We start from the raw sequence: 16497 nt of genomic DNA on the forward strand, positions 1-16497 counted from the left end.
AGGACTTTGCATTGACTTCCATTCATTTTCATTCATTTCTATGGCCTAAACCTGACCTTACCTTTGACTATCTTCATAGAGACGCGGCGATTTTGGCATGTCCTGCTGTTCCAACAGCTAGATAACAGTGATTAATCTTAAAGAGCAATTTCATAGACTTTAGCATATAGGCTGTTGTAAGTATTATAGATGGATTAAGTTCATGTTAGCCAACATGCTATTGTTAGCCAAGATGCTAATGTTAGCATTTAAGCTAACATTAGCGTCTTGGCAAATTTTCACTTATAAGCCTAAATTAACATTTTAAATGGAGTAAGTTAATATTAGCCAACATGCTAATGTCAGCATTTAAGCCTACAGACCAGGCAGAAAATGTGCCATGTTGCAGTGATCAACAGCAAGGTGGTGAAAGCCATGTCTCCCTTCTGATACTACAAATTTCTCTCTGACTGTTTATTACTTTTTCCTGTTGCAGGTTTACACACACTACTGAAATGCTTTTACACACACTACTGAGTGAGTTTCAGTATTTGTTGGGTATGGCCATGGAGTATGCAGGATATATACTGTACAACAAGCCAGTGACTCCATTTTGGTTAAGTAGGGTCTTCCAAACAGCAATAGATATCTTTGAAGCTAACTATTTAACTGAGATTTGTAGTTCTGGATGTTTTTCTCTATGTGAACAGTTTCACTGAGTGTAGCCTCTTTAGTTATTAGGATTTCAAGATAGTTTACTGAGGATTGTATGGAAATACCGTAGGCCTCTGTGAGATTAGAGTTGTGAATCGCCATCAGTTCACATTTCTGTAAGTTTAAAGTCAACCCTGATGCTTTGGAAAATATATTAATTAGCTCAAGTATTTAGGGGTTTGGTCCAGATTCTTCAAAAATATTGTGGTGTCACCAGCTAGTTGACTGACTATGATTTGGTCATTGAAAACTATCAATTTTGGTACATCTCACGTTTTTTACGAGGATAGCCATCACTTCAGCTGCCAAGATAAAAAGGAAGGGAGAAAGGTGGCAAACCTGTTTTATGCGAAGAGCCTTTTAGTAGGGAGATTAGGTGCCGTTGGGGTTTCCTACAACTTTCTCAGACTTAAAAACAGTCGCCTAAAAATCTCCAACATAACTGGACTGTTTCAGTACTCAGGTTGCTGTATTCTTTTAAACAAACGTTTGGATAATAAGGATATATGGACTTTTAAAAGCTGTGAAGCTGATATGGAGGAAAGGGTGGCAGAACCTTTGTGGAGGATAAAACAAGGAAATTGACCATAGATTCTTTCCTCTTGTACACCTCCTAGCTGTCTCTTATCTTGACTTTAGGTTGCTTCTGTATACTCTTCCATAATTCCTTGTCTCCCTCCTTGAAGGCTCTTTTTTGCTCAAGCTCTTAAAGGAGACTCATTAAATGCTCAAAGCAAGCAACTGAAAGACAGAAGATGACCTAAAGGATTTAGAGAGCATATTTTCTATAATGTATCACGTTAACGTAGTCAGTTATGCTAAGGTCTGTGTCTACATAACTGGAGGCCTTTCCCATAACCTCTCCTGACCACCAAGCCAGCAGCATAGCAAATACAGTTAGGGCATCTTCATTTGTCCCTGCAGGAAAGTGAGAGACGGATGTCGGCTTGTGTATGCCACTACTGTGTGATACCTAGTTTTCATCGTTGCTTTTTCACTGCAACCTGTTGAACCCTTGTTTGTTCTAATGCCTTTTGGATGGAAAGTCCATTACTTTATTTCTGACCAGCCCATCAAACCAGTGGTTTCAGAAACCATCATGAGTTCAGTCAGTCAGTCAGTCAGTCATTTTCTACCACTTATTCCATAGTGGGTCACGGAGAAGCTGGTGCCTATCTCCAGCAGTCTTAGGGCGAGAGGCAGGGTACACCTTGGACAGGTCGCCAGTCCATCGCAGGGCAACACACAAACAACCACGCACACACTCATTCATACACCTAAGGGCAATTTAGAGTGACCAATTAACCTAACAGGCATGTCTTTGGACTGTGGGAGGAAGCCGGAGTACCTGGTGAGAACCCACGCATGCACAGGGAGAACATGCAAACTCCATGCAGAAAGACCCCAGGCCGGGAATCAAACCCAGGAACCTTCTTGCTGCAAGACAACAGAGCTATCAACTGCGCCACCGTGCAACCATCATAAATTATTGTCCTTTATTGTTTGCTTCCACTGGTTTGAAAAACATAGTCTACAGATAAATTGGCCAGACTACAGAACTAAGACATGGAGCTTGTTCTACATGTCTCATTGCTTGTTTTTCGCTGTTCTCCCACTTGGTCCCATACCGAAAAAATAACATGATCTCTGACAAGTCTCCAGACCCCTCCCTTACGTCACATCGCACAGACAACTGTGCTATAGGTCTTTTACCTGGAGCACCTCTCCCTTCCAGCAGCTTGTCACGCCCTAATAACTACTTAGCTACTTGCATAATATGTCCATCCTTTTCTTCATTTTCTCCTGGATTTTTTTTTTCAAAGCAGAAACAGATTGGCCTCCTCCTACAAACAGTTTGCCTGGACATCTGGGGCTCAAGTCAACTCAGTCCTTCCCTGCAGTTCATTATGCAAAAGAACACATCAGACTCAGGGGCTGCTGTAGTGTTGTCCCAGACGTCTGGTCCTGAAGGGAAATTACATCCATATGGATTCTTCTCTCATTGTCTTTCCACTACTGAGAGAAATTACATTATTTAGGACCAAGTTGTATTTAAAAGAAGTGAAGACACTGTCTGGTAGGAGCTGACTATCCAGTTCTCAGCAAAACTCATAAAAATCTCTTGTACTTGCAATCAGCTAAGAGGCTTAATCCTCGCCAGCCAAACCACCTCAGGATCCTCAGCTGAACCCTCAGAATCCTACTTGAATCCAAGAAGGTGACAATCCATGAACAACACATCAGCGATTACACACCTATGTCACACTAATCATAGTCTCACCTCCTGAAGTTCTGAAACAGAAAACCATCAAGACCATTACTCACCATCATTGTTGTTAATTAACTCTTTTTAAGTATTTGTTTTTCAGTCAATTTGTGCTTCAAAACAAAATCTCAGTCATAACAAAATGAGAACAACATGCTGGTGGAAGACAAGTTTAGGCCAAATAAAAACTTATCAAGAAGCAAAAGAGAAGGGAAACCAATTGCAACACATAATAGACATTTTGCTTAGAAGTTATAAGCATGGCTGATTTGCACACAGCTGGAATTGTGGCTCTGTTATTCTCTGACCTTAATCATGTATTAGTGTTTGCTTGTGCTTTCTATCACACTCTTGGTACCTCTGACAGACAGCTCACAGGTGTCAGGATAAGCCAAGCTATATTTACAAAGGTTATAGAAGGAAATGTGAAGTGTGATACCACTGGGATCTGATTACTCTAATCTGAGCTGGCTGTTTCCCTGTGGGTTACTTTCCGAAGAGCTTCAGCAGTTTGTCAGTAGATTACTCAGAAAACATATTTGCATGAAATATTTCCATTCTGCTAGTTTCCAAACCTGTCAGATATATATCGTCACCTTCCAAAATTAATGACCTAAGCCATTTTTTTGTCTAAATCATCTTCTCATGATGCTAACCATCTCTTGTAAAGTTGTATAAATCCTCAGTTGAGGAGGTCATGCAATTCCATGCCTGTTGTATAATGGCCTATGTCAAGAGTGTCTTAGACAGTTTTACAGGCTTTTCAAAATGGCGTCTGCTTCAAGAGAAACCAAAATCTACTCAGCCACTGAAACTATTTCCATAATTCAGGGCTCATCCCCTATTGGTAAGTGATGAGGATTACCACAATATAGGCCAGGCATTAAATATTGCATAGATATTTTGTATTTTAATTCTGTCTTTCAGTCAGGATTTTTGTCCACTAAGTAGCTACATTCATGAAGCTAGCATTTAGCAAAGAGTGGAAGAACTCCAGAACATGTGGCTGTAACAAGTAATCGTTTTTGTCAACTCTTTTCTTTCTTTTTAAAGATTACTTCACCAACTCTTTGTCTTTTAATTTTCCACATTATATGATCTTATTGAGAAAGATATGTAGCTTAATGAAAAGGACCATAAGAAAAGGTTTACAATTATTCATCATGGTCTCTGTTACATGTTTAAGAGCCTCTGTAGATCTGGAATAAAATTATATATTGAGCTGTGTCTCTCACCTGGTTGGAGCCACTGGTAGAGGTATAACCCACTGCAACATTTTTTGGAGGACACAGGGTTCTCTCTGGTTCAGAAAAAAACATATGATCATAATATTTTAACTTCCATAATTAGGGCAAAACCAATAAATATGGAACAATTTAGCTTGATTAAGAAAAAATATATATTTTAGGACAACTGTGATGGAGGTCTGAGTTGTCCTAAGCCCTGGGGAAGCTGTCAGCAGCCCTTTAATATAATTGCTTATCTATGGGGAACCACTGTGTGCTTCCATTTGCCTTGCAATTTGATGTTGATACAAATAAATGTTACTACTGAGGAGCAAATAAAGTATCACTCTATACTAAAATAAATTGTTGTAAAACAAACATGGATCTGGTGCATAAAAAACATATTTTGTACAGTGTAAACAAGGATGTGGTCCATGCAAATGTATTCAGCAGTAGCCCTGTTCTTTTTTTTTTGTCTTTCTTGTGATTTTCTTTTCTTTTCTTTAGTGATCAACTACAGCAGCAGGATAGGTTGCAATGGCTTCCTACTACTTTCTGCTCTTGTTGTCAGCTTCAGTCTGGCTCCACCATAATTATTATAAGCTACAGTAGCCTCCAATGCCTTTACAACTAAACGGTGGAGTACTGGAGGGGGCGCACTGGTTTGTTTTGTGGCTTCACTACTTAGTAGATGTCAGCTTCTTAGCTTTTTCAAGTGTTCCAGTAATTACAGCAGTGGACCAAAGTGTTGCTTCCAGCTTTGTGGAAAATATCTGCTGAATCAAAGTCTGGCTTTTATCACAAAAGTTCTTTTTGACCAAGAAAGTAAACAAAGTTTCTTTTAAAATGTTTCATAGGTTCTATTCAACTAAATACTACCATCAAAGACTTAAAGGTGAAACTAATATAAATTTTACTTTTTGTGAAGCCATTAGAGAAACAATGGTTCATTTATTCTGATATTGCTTGCTTTACAAAACATTTGTTGAGCAAGCTTTCATGTTTTGTTTCTGATCATGTTTACCCTAATTTGTCCTTGTGCTGGAAGAATGTCTTGTCTGGTTACACAGTTATTACCCTGCTACTTGAACTGTCCAAATTTAAATTCATAAATCCAGGTTCTTCAGTCATAAGCCAAATTTAATTAAATTTCTTTTGTATATAAAGCATTATATTTTCTCAATAATGGACAGAAATAAAAAAAAAAAAAACATTTAAAACATGTTATGTTCCTAAAAATGTATTATACTTCTTTAACTTTGCCATTAACAATTTGAACCCCCTGGCATTTTGTGTTAATGGGATACTTAAGTTGTATCCTTGGTGTTTATTTCCTTCGAATGCCTTTTTGTGTTCTCTCTCTGTTTTTTCTCTTTCTAGAAGCTACATCTGACCTGGCTCTGTATTTAGGTGTGACACCTTCCTGGAGGAGGCATTGGCTGAGCTGCTGCTGCCAACAACTTAATGCTTACCCTATACAGATGATCCACTTGGCCCTGGCTTTCAGTGTTTAACCCTGTCTATCCTAGACATAGCTACTGGCTGAGCTACTGAGACTAATTGTGTGTGCTCTCTTTCATACTCCAGACTTGTAAACTGGTTCAGAGTTCATCTGCTTAGTTGTCTTTATCTCCTAGATGAAGCCTCTAAAGGAGCTATAACCATTAACTTTTCCTTCCCATAGAAAGTACTCCTGGATCAGTGCTTCTGTGTTCTCTTTGTGTCTCTGCTCTGTTCTCTCAAACCCCCAGTCGGTCGCGACAGATGGCCGCTCACACTGAGCCTGGTTCTGCTGGAGATTTCTTCCTGTTAAAAGGGAGTTTTTCCTCTCCACTGTCGCTACATGAATGCTCAGTATGAGGGATTGCTGCAAAGTCAATGCCAGTGACTGTCCACTGTCTCTACATGCTCATCCAGGAAGAGGAAATGCTACAAGTCACTGACTGGATGCAATCTGCTGGGTTTCCTTAGATAGAAAAACTTTTTACCAATTTAAATAATAAATTGAATCCGACTGCACTTTTTCATAGTTAGGATTAATTGGAATGTATGAACCCGACTTGAAATCTGTATGATTCGATTGAATTGACTTTGTAAAGTGCCTTGAGACAGCATGTGTTGTGAATTGACGCCATATAAATAAACTGAAAAGAAACTAAACTTAATGTGTGCCATTTTCCATTTTTATACAAGCCCCTGTTATTTTTTTACTTTAAAAGAGTGGGCCACAATTCCTCCACAACAATGTGAAAGACTGATGAAGTCAGACAGAATTCTTTAAGCTTTTGCTGCCAAAATTGGTTCTATAAGGTATTAAATTATGATCTGAACATTTTCCCATGACTGTTCACAGCAGATGTTGGAAACAACTCATGTAATGAACTTGTACAAAGAAAGTAGTGCAAATTGGTCCACTTATTACCTGGAAACACAGGATACAAGGCAGATGACTGACTGTGCCATTCTAGTAGTTTTACTTTCTTTCTCAGAAACCACTTAAGTTTCCTTGGTGTTTGGGCCAATTGGAAACTCACACCTTCTCCTCAGATTCTTATCAGGAATGTCCCAATATATTTCTCCATCTATCCTTCCTACAGTTTTATGAATCCTGCTAGCATCATATGATGTAAGACAGCCCACAACATGAGGTTCCCACCAGGAAACCTTTAGCATGGTGTTTTTGGGTGATATGCAGAAGTGTTCTTCCTCAGAGCACAGTTTGTTCACTGACATCTAAAGAACTCAGCTTTGACCTCATCTACCCACTAGATTCTTACAGTTTTTCACAGGCTTGCCCAAATCTTCAGCAGCAAACCTTTAACAAGCTTCAACGTGCTTTCTCTCTAGCAGTGAAGTCTTGCGCAGTGAGAACACATAGAAGACATTGTGGTTGAGTGCTTTACAGCTGATTTCTTGGCTTCCTATACCTTTTCACACACATTTTTCATCATGTTTTTAATGTTCACTGTTATGGATAACTTCATTACCTATAATTTAATTTGTGGAGAAATCAGTATTGATTTCTTTGTATGGCTGTATTACTTGGCCTGGTACCCACATCTGGTGTGAATTTCAGGTAAATGGAAATATTAGTAACATGCTAAGAATAATGTTGATGTGTTAAATACTTATTTTACCCACTGTACCTAATAGCCATTAGGAAAGATAGATAACTCTGGTTTGATACCACTTTTGAAGTTGCAGGAAGAAGAGGGGCAGGGAGTATATGTTTACCAGACACATATAAGCTCATAGTGACTCAGATGGGACACCCATCCCTCTCTGGTCCTCTTTGTTTCTTGCTTGCATGATTATCAACAGCCCAGTTGCAGCTGTTTCTCTGTGAGCCAGCAGGAAAAAAATGTTTGGAGAAGAGAGGAAAGGAGGGACCTTGACAGGGGGGGAACATGCACTTGGACCAGATCATTTGACTAAAGATCAACAGAAATTCCAGATTTATGAGTGTTTCAGAATAATAAGTATAATGATGCATGTAGCCTAATTTACAGAGGATTATATTGTATTTCACTTACAAGAGTATATGGAATATGCCTACATAGGAATGCTGTGGGATTCAGGAGCAATACATTTTTATCCAAAATCTCTGAATATAATTTGGTCTGATGTAATTTATCATTCTGGGACTGCACATTGATATAATACATCATTATGAAAATGATCATGTAATTAATCTTAACCTTTCATTAAAAACGTTTTGCATGTAGAAAACAGACGTAACACCATGTTTGCAAAGACTGATTGAATGCCATGAGAACCGGGTCAACCTAATCAGCAGAATTCAGAGGAGCTCAGAGATATCGCTAATAAACACAGAAATTAACAAGAGGGACTTAACAAAACATTAAAGGATCAACTTAAACCAAAGGTTAAACACTAAACTAAATATCTAAACCAATATGCAAAGAACCTAGAATCTCAGCACAAACAAAATGAAACTCACAAGCTGAGCTTACTTGAGCGATGAGTACATCATTCAGCTGTATTCAGTGGTCTCAAAGTTTCTTAATAGCTTTAAAGATCTAGGTGCAAACACTGTTTCATACTTTTGGGCTTCCTGATGAATATGTAGACAGAGTTAAAACAAAGAATACATCAGTTTGCCACTCTGGTTTAAAAAGAGTAGCTGTTCATGATGGCTTTTTATAACCTGACCAGCGTTCTAATCTTTAGTCAGTATTTTTAAAAGCAGCACTGTAAATAGAAATTAGATGCTTAGTTTGAAATGTACTGTTAAAAAGGCATTTTATCCACTGTTCTTATGTTAACAAGGAAATTAATGCACAAGTGATATATAAAATGATTGCTTTAAACTGCTAATTCATGTTTAAATTTGGCTTTAAGAGTCACACCAACCACACCAGCAGGAATAGGTTATGGATAATTTGAGAAATGTAAGGAGAAAAAGAATCAGAATCAGCTTTATTGCCAAGTTCGTACATACAAACAAGGAATTTGACTCCGGTACACTTTGCTCTTTTGTTCTGTTTTTGCATTACAGAATATAAATATTTACAATGTACAATATACACATATAAAAAGGTGCATTTGCAACATCTGTATGCTGTTGTTTTGTGCTCCATTGAATGTTCAACAGAGAAACAGCCTGGGGGAAGAAACTGTCTCTGTGGCGGCTGGTTTTAGTAAACAGTGCTCTGTAGCGGTGGCCTGAAGGTAAAACTCTAAACAGTTTATGTGCAGGGTGTGCGGGGTCTGCAGAGGATGGTACTATGGACATGTGGTTCATCAGCTGATTGGTCTAACTGCCTTTGTTCCTATGTGATGGCCGATAAAACCTGGATCAAGTAATTTTACCAACGTGTATTCCAGCAATAATGAAAGACAATGGAGCAAAAAAAAAAATACTCTGTTAAAAGTAAAATGAAAAGGCAAAACAGTCTTATCACTTGGTATGAAATGATGTAACATATACAAAAAAATAGCTTTCTATTTCTTTCAGCAATCTTTACTTTGTAAGCCTACAGACAGATGTATGACTGAATTAAAACAAATTATAAGTTCACATTGAAAAGATCTTTCATCATTGTTTATCTCTTGTTTATGCTCTCAGAAGCCGCATTATGTTCCCAGCTGCTTAGGATAACATGGAGAGATAAAAATAAACACTGTGTTGAACTGAAAAAGTCCCTGAAGCTGACAGGAAATGTCCTCTGATTCGCTCAGAGTTAATTTATGGTTTTGTACTCACTGCTTTATAATAACCCTCAACAGAGCATCATGGAACCTTATAAACCTTTGTTTGGCTCCTCTAAGGACTATTTATGTGAAGCCCTGTTATTTGTTCTATAATAGTTCAGACAGTCTATAACAAGTCACTTTATGTTTATGATTGTTACAGTCAAAATGTTTTGCTTCAAACAAACTTTATCAGTGATTTTAATTAGCTTTTATCTGTGATATGTGTTGATTATGACAGTTTAATTATTGTGGGAGACTTCAACATTCACATGGACAATCCTGAAGACAGAAGTACAATAGATCTATGTGACACTCTTAGAAATGTTGGTTTGACTCAACATGTTAAACAGCAAACGCACAAACAGGGACATATTTTGGACTTGATCATCAATAAGGGTCTAAACATTTCCAAGGTGTCTGTAATTGATGTTGCCCTATCTGACCACTTTTCTGTTATTTTTGAAAGCATCATCTGTAATGACTCAGTTTGCCAAAGAGACATTATAAGAAAACGCATCTTTAAGGACGGTGCTGCTGAAACCTTTAACCAGATTTACTCTTCTACCTCCACTTTGCCCTGTAACACTGTAGATGAGCTGGTAGAAAACTTTCATTCTAAAATCTCGGACATCATTGATTCAATTGCTCCAATTAAAGGGAAAGTCGTTTCTGGGAAGTTATGTCTCCGTGGAGAAGTGCTCCACCAGTCAGAAGGGAAAAAAAGGAGTGTCGAAAATCTGAACGCAGGTGGTGAAAGACTGGACTCCAGGTTCACTATATTATCTATAAAGAGAGACTCTACAGATATAACCTACAACTGAAAAATGCAAGGGAATCTTTCTTTTCTGAGATCATCAGCAAAAACATTAACAATGCTCGTGCATTATTTGCCACGGTCGACAGGTTAACAAACCCTCCTGTAACTGTAGCATCTGAACTCCACTCTACCAGGGCCTGCAATGAATTTGCTAATTTCTTCACTGAAAAAACCCAAAAGATCAGAGGGGCAGTCAGCACATCCACATCAACTCCAATACCAATGTTGTCTCCAACTAGAACTGATTTTGACAAAATTTCCCAATTTCACCAAATAAATTACAAAAACTTTGAAGAAATCGTACAGCATCTAAGCTCTTCTTCCTGCTCTCTGTTTTACCCACAGCTTTCCTTAAGACAGCTTTGCCCATGATAACATCTGATTTAACACAAATAACGTCCCTTTTGTCAGGTGTTTTCCCCCAGGCCCTGAAAACAGCAATTATCAAACCTCTATTGAAAAAGAGCAACTTGGACAAGCTGCTACTACAGAACTACAGGCCTATATCAAACCTCCCCTTCATCAGTAAGATTATTGAAAAATCTGTTTCAGTAGTTAAACAACTTCCTAACAACGACCAACCGCTTCGATGTCTTCCAGTCAGGCTTCCTGCTCACCACAGTAGAGAGACTGCTCTTGTCAAGGTGTTCAGTGACATCTGTATAAATGCAGACTGAGGCAGAACCATAATGCTGGTATTATTGGACCTTAGTGCAGCATTCGACGCTGTTGATCACTCCATTTTATTAGAGCGCCTGGAAAACTGGGTCGGCCTTTCTGGTACAGCACTCAACTAGTTTAAATCCTACTTGAAGGACAGGGACTTTTTTGTGTCAGTAGGTAACTTTACATCAGAGACCAAAAAAAATCACATGTGGCGTTCCCCAAGGGTCCATCTTAGGGCCCCTCCTATTCAATAGCTACATGCTCCCCCTAACTCAGATTTTAATAAACAACAACGTAAGTTATCATAACTATGCAGACGACACACAGCTATATGTTACGATGTCACCAGGTGAATATGAATCCATTCAAGCGCTGGGTAAATGCTTAGAAGAAATCAATGCTTGGATGGGCCAAACTTTTCTTCAACTGAATCAAAACAAAACTGAATTAATAATCTTTGGACAAAAGGAAGAGCATTTAAAAGTTAGTACACAGCTTTATTTAATACAGCTAGAAACCACCAGTCAGGCTCGAAACCTGGGTGTAGTGATGAACTCAGACCTGAACCTTCAGAGGCACATAAAGGTAGTAACAAGGTCAGCCTTCTATCACCTAAAGAACATCTCCAGGATTAAAGGACTAATGTCTCAGCAGGACCTTGAAAAACTGATTCATGCGTTCATCTTTAGTAGAATTGAATACTGCAACGGTGTCTTCACAGGCCTGCCTAAAAAGTCGATCAGACAGCTGCAGTTGATCCAGAACGCTGCTGCCCACGTCCTCACTAGAACTAAGAGAGTAGAGCACATCAGCCTGATTCTAAAGTCTCTACACTGGCTCAGAGAATATACTTTAAAATACTTCTGTTAGTCTATAAATCACTGAATGGCTTAGCACCAAAATACATTACAGACTTGTCAGTGTATCAACCACCCATTAGTTACGTTTTCAGTCCAATTTTCCTTTAATTTTCTTATCCATCATTCTATTCTCTTTATTTTATTTTATTTTTTAAAATTACCTCTGTTGTTTGATTTTATCATTTGATTTGTTTTTCTGTGTCGGTATCTGTTTTTTTCTTTGTGATTGTATTGTAATTGCATGTACAGCGCTTTGAGTGTCTCGTTGCTGAAAAGCGCTATTTAAATAAACTTACATTACCTTACCTTACCTTCAAGTTTTTGTAATTTTATACAAGCTAATTTAACCTGTGCACACAGAAAACGGATCCTTAAAGAGAAATTAAACCAGCGCATAATAATTTAAATAACATTCTGTGCAGTTTGTGTTTTATTCCATAGAAGAATTATTATCATTGGTTTTGAGTTTTATGGTAGCGATCTAGAACTTCATATAAGATCCCATTATAATCAATGGATACTTCTGTACAAGAGGAAGTTACAAAAGTGTGACTTGTAAAGCTCATGACAGCAAAGTCAAGCCACCCACAATTACATGGGATATCAGGAAGTGTGGGTGTTCAGTATGACAGTATGGTCGAATAATAATAATAATGATAATAATAATAATACTAATAAAAATAATAATATACTGGTGGCAATGCATTCCTCAGGATGAGACAACACCGGCTTTTGCTGGACAATTCTGCACATTCTGAAGCATTCTTTACTGCAACACAACCTCTCATTTGAACGTTTTCAGTGCTCTGGAAAACTATCGTTTTAGCTGCAATATGCTGAGCAGCAGTATGCCCGTTTTACAGTAAATTATTGAAGATTGCATGCCGTGGCTAACTCTTATAATGACATTTCAAGTAACACTGAAAATAATTAAATTTAACTTGCTGATTGGATTGAAATAATCATTTGATCGGCAGCTTTATCTTTGCTTATGTCATACCTATCCCATAGTTTAGTTAACTGATCAGTTTGTACTAGAACAAAACTACATTGAAAACTAATGTTTGGATATAACGTTATTAAGTCAATGCAAGTTCAACTAATACGCCTATAAACTCTCTGCACTGTAATCGAAACGACAGTTTGGACTACCTGAAGAAAACTGAAGCCACAAAGTTGGCAGAACACCAAGTTTGTGTTCTTGTCGAACCATTGGGCATGATTGCGGGTATTCAAAATGCCCCGGTGTGACCCCTGACGTTGAGACAAACGGTCTCTTACAAGAACTTTATTTTGAAAGTGTTTGACTTGCGTACTCCAGTTTGTCCACGCTAGCTTGATGCCAGCCCAGACTTATCTGGGGCGCAAGTTTATTCTGTGGACACCAGTGGATCGCTGTCACTCGTCCCCGCAGTGAAGCAGCGGGGGTCTGCGCCCTCTGAGCTGTAATGCCGCTCTGATCTCTTTGCGGGAACTATCGAATCAGACATGACTTCAGTCTGGAAGAGGCTCCAGCGAGTCGGGAAGAAGGCGTCAAAGTTCCAGTTTGTTGCCTCCTTTCAAGAACTCAGAATAGAATGTACAGATAAATGGTAGGTGTATTATAATAATAATAATAATTATTATTATTAGAGAATGAGGCTAACCATGCCTCACAGTATGCGTTTGGTTCTCTCCAACACACATTAAGGGGACTGACAGATGTAACCAGAAAGGGATGCACGGACTCCACCCGGAGCCCTCTCCCTGGCTAGTTACCACAGAGCAGCGAGACTTGCGGATCCATTAGCCGTTTAATCCAAGAGTCCAAATGAATACATGTAAGCGATACTCTTTACAGTTCAGCTGGCCAGGCGGAAGTAATAATACAGCATACAGCTAATATCGAAATGTTTACGGGGAAAAACACATAGTTACAGTTCTTGGTTCTAGATTCAGTCTTGATCATTTAGTTTCCTGCCATGACTCTGAACAAGAGGCTTTTCTAGCTAAATTGGAAAGAATATTAATCGCTGCATCTGCGTGGTTTCCCTTCGGTTCGCCTGCAGTGCTACTCATTATGTCAATATATTTTCGTTTCGTTATTTTTTCATGCGCTAGTATTACTTCCGCGTTTGTTTTTCCAATCCAAACTCAAAACATCAGCTGCTGTTTACATGGGGTGTGGAAACTTCCCACCTAAGCCTGTCAAATTTAAAGGGTTCCCACAGGGAGTCTGCAAGACCAGATGGTGTCGGCTTTACAGATGGTGTCCACTGTTTCTGTGAGGATATTTATTATTTATGCACTCATCCATCCATCCATCCATCCTCCATCCATCCATCCATCCATCCTACATGGGCTACAGCTGCCGAAGACCCCACCAGCTGCCACTCCTTAAAGCTAAAAACAGGAAACTGAGGATACAGTTCTCTCGCTCACAGTAACAGATTGGAACAATGTTACCTGGTTCAATGAGTCTCGATTTCAGCTGCCATATTCAGATGAAAGTGTCACAATTTGGAAACATCCATCTTGCCTTGTATCTGCAGTTCACCTGGTGTGGTGCTGTAATGGTATGTGTGTGTGTGTGTGTGTGTGTGTGTGTGTGGCAGAGGAGGTGGGTGAGGTTTAGCTCATTTTGTACCTAAGAGAATAGCAAGAAAGTCCATAATTATAAAGCAGAAAAGTGTGGAATACATTTTGTATTCAGTACCCTCTATGTCCACCATTCTTTGTAAAAAAGCCAGATTTCTGTCATAGATGAAGAGTATCTGTGAACATCCGTTTTCACATTTTGCCACAGATTGTCAGTTGGTTTTAGGGCTTTAGGTCTGGATTAGGCCTTTCTAACTCATGAATATGCTTTGATCTAAACCATCGATTTGTAGTCCTGGCTTTATGTTCAGGGCTACTGTCCTGCTAGAAGGTGTACCTCCTCCCCAGTCTTCAGTGTCTGACTGGCAGGATTGTTCTGTATTTAACTCCATCCATCATTTTTTAAACTCTGACCAGTTTCGCTGTCCCTACTTAGGGAAATATCTCCACAACACGATGCTACTACCCCCATGCGTTCATACTGGGGATGTTGAGTATGTGTAGTATTAGGTTTCCATCACACATGGTGTTAGGCTTGTGTGCCAAAAAGATGAAATTTGGTCTCATCTGAATAAATTGTATTATTCCACATGTTTGTGTCTCCCCTACATGGCCTTTGTCAAACAGGACCTCTTATGGCTTTATTTTAACAATGACTTTGTTCTTAGCGCTCTTCCATTAAGGGGAGATTTGTGGAGTGACAAACTAATAGTTGTCCTGTCAACAGATTTTCCTACCTAAGCAGTGGATCCCTGCAGATCATCCAAAGTTACCGTGGCCCTATTGGCTGTTTCTCTGATTAATAGTCTCCTTGCCAGACCTGTTGGTTTAGAAGGATAGATATTAGATAGATAAGGTTGTACCATACTCTTTTCAGGTTTAAATGATGGATTGAAAAGTGCTTGTTGTGATGTTTAAACTTCGGATATTGTTTTAGAAGCTAACCCTGCTTTGAACGTCCCCACAACCTTCCCCCTGACCTGTCTGCTGTGTTGCTTCATTTTCAAAAGCTGTTTCTTAATACTTTTATTTAGACATTTAATCTTACTGAGACTGGTGGTGTCAGTTACAACAGAGACCTGTAGCATGGACAAAAGACATCAGTAACATAAAATAACAACACAATAATAAAGAAAACATTACCTTGGCATCTGAAAAGAAGAAAGTTATAAACAAACTTAAAAGGCAAGAACAAACTTTAAATATGATCTTTCCCTTTTCTTAAAAATGTGTTCTAAATGTCCCAAAGGGATCAAACTGGACAATATCACTTCTGGCTTCAGTGTATTGCAGAAAGACGTAGCAAAATAGGAAAGGGCCTTTTTCCCAATCTGTGCAAACTGAGGGGAGACTGAAATAAATACAATCCTGTGAGCATAGGCTGTGACTGTACTGTCTTTGTGACATCTTAGACTGTATATAGGAAGGCAGCAAGCTGAGGATACTTTGTAAATGAAAGTATATCAGTGTAGAAGTCTGCAGGTAGATAATTATGGCCAGTTTAACAGTATAGGCTACAGTGGTGTGTGAGAGGTTTATATTTTGTTATAAATCGCAAGGCTCCGTGACAAGTAACATTCAACATGTGCAGGGAGTTGGCTGGGGCATCCATGTGCAAAACATCAGATTAAAAAATGAATTCTAATTTTAACTTCAGTTTTTTCAAAATGTGGTCAGTGTGATACTTAAAGGAGAGCTTTTTATCAATGACAATGCAGGGATATTTATATGTTTCTACAAACTCTATAGCTGTGCCATTTGTAGACCTAATAGACGGTATAGTTTGTGGCCCTTTTCTTGTTTGCGATTAGCATGGCCTTTGTTTTGTCAGCATTAAGAGCAAATTTCAGTTTAAATAGATGTGGTGGATGAAATCAAAAGTGGACTGCAGACGCTCAAGAACCAATGTTGCAGAGTTTGCAAGACAATAAAGTTTTGTGTCATTAGCATATAAATGCATACTGGCCTCAGCAACATTTTGACCGACATTAATAACATAAACTGTGAACAGTTAAGGACCCAACATGGAGCCTATTGTGATTTTCATGTAGTGTGAAGATAGACCACTGTGTTGTGCACACTGCTGGCATCCAGACAGATAATCTGAAAACAGTCCAAGTGTTTGAAAGACCAATCTCTGAGAGCTTCCGACAGAGCATGTAATGATCTACAGTG

The 16497-nt window shown here is 38.8% G+C and overlaps 1 protein-coding gene across 4 annotated transcripts in view; it reads left to right on the forward strand.

Annotated features, from left to right (window-relative positions):
• The first annotated feature begins 12971 nt into the window (after positions 1-12971).
• Positions 12972-16497, forward strand: part of ehbp1l1a (EH domain binding protein 1-like 1a) — a 70294-nt gene continuing 66768 nt past the window's right edge. Inside the window, exon 1 of one of the 4 annotated variants that reach the window (XM_047385920.1) lies at positions 12972-13337. In XM_047385920.1, coding sequence (XP_047241876.1) covers positions 13234-13337 — 104 coding nt within the window. In that variant the 5' untranslated portion in view covers positions 12972-13233. The remainder of the gene's footprint in view (positions 13338-16497) is intronic. The other 3 variants (XM_047385921.1, XM_047385922.1, XM_047385924.1) reach the window with 3 other exon arrangements.

This window comes from Girardinichthys multiradiatus, chromosome 14 (assembly GCF_021462225.1).
Source record: "Girardinichthys multiradiatus isolate DD_20200921_A chromosome 14, DD_fGirMul_XY1, whole genome shotgun sequence".
Taxonomy (NCBI): Eukaryota; Metazoa; Chordata; class Actinopteri; order Cyprinodontiformes; family Goodeidae; genus Girardinichthys; species Girardinichthys multiradiatus.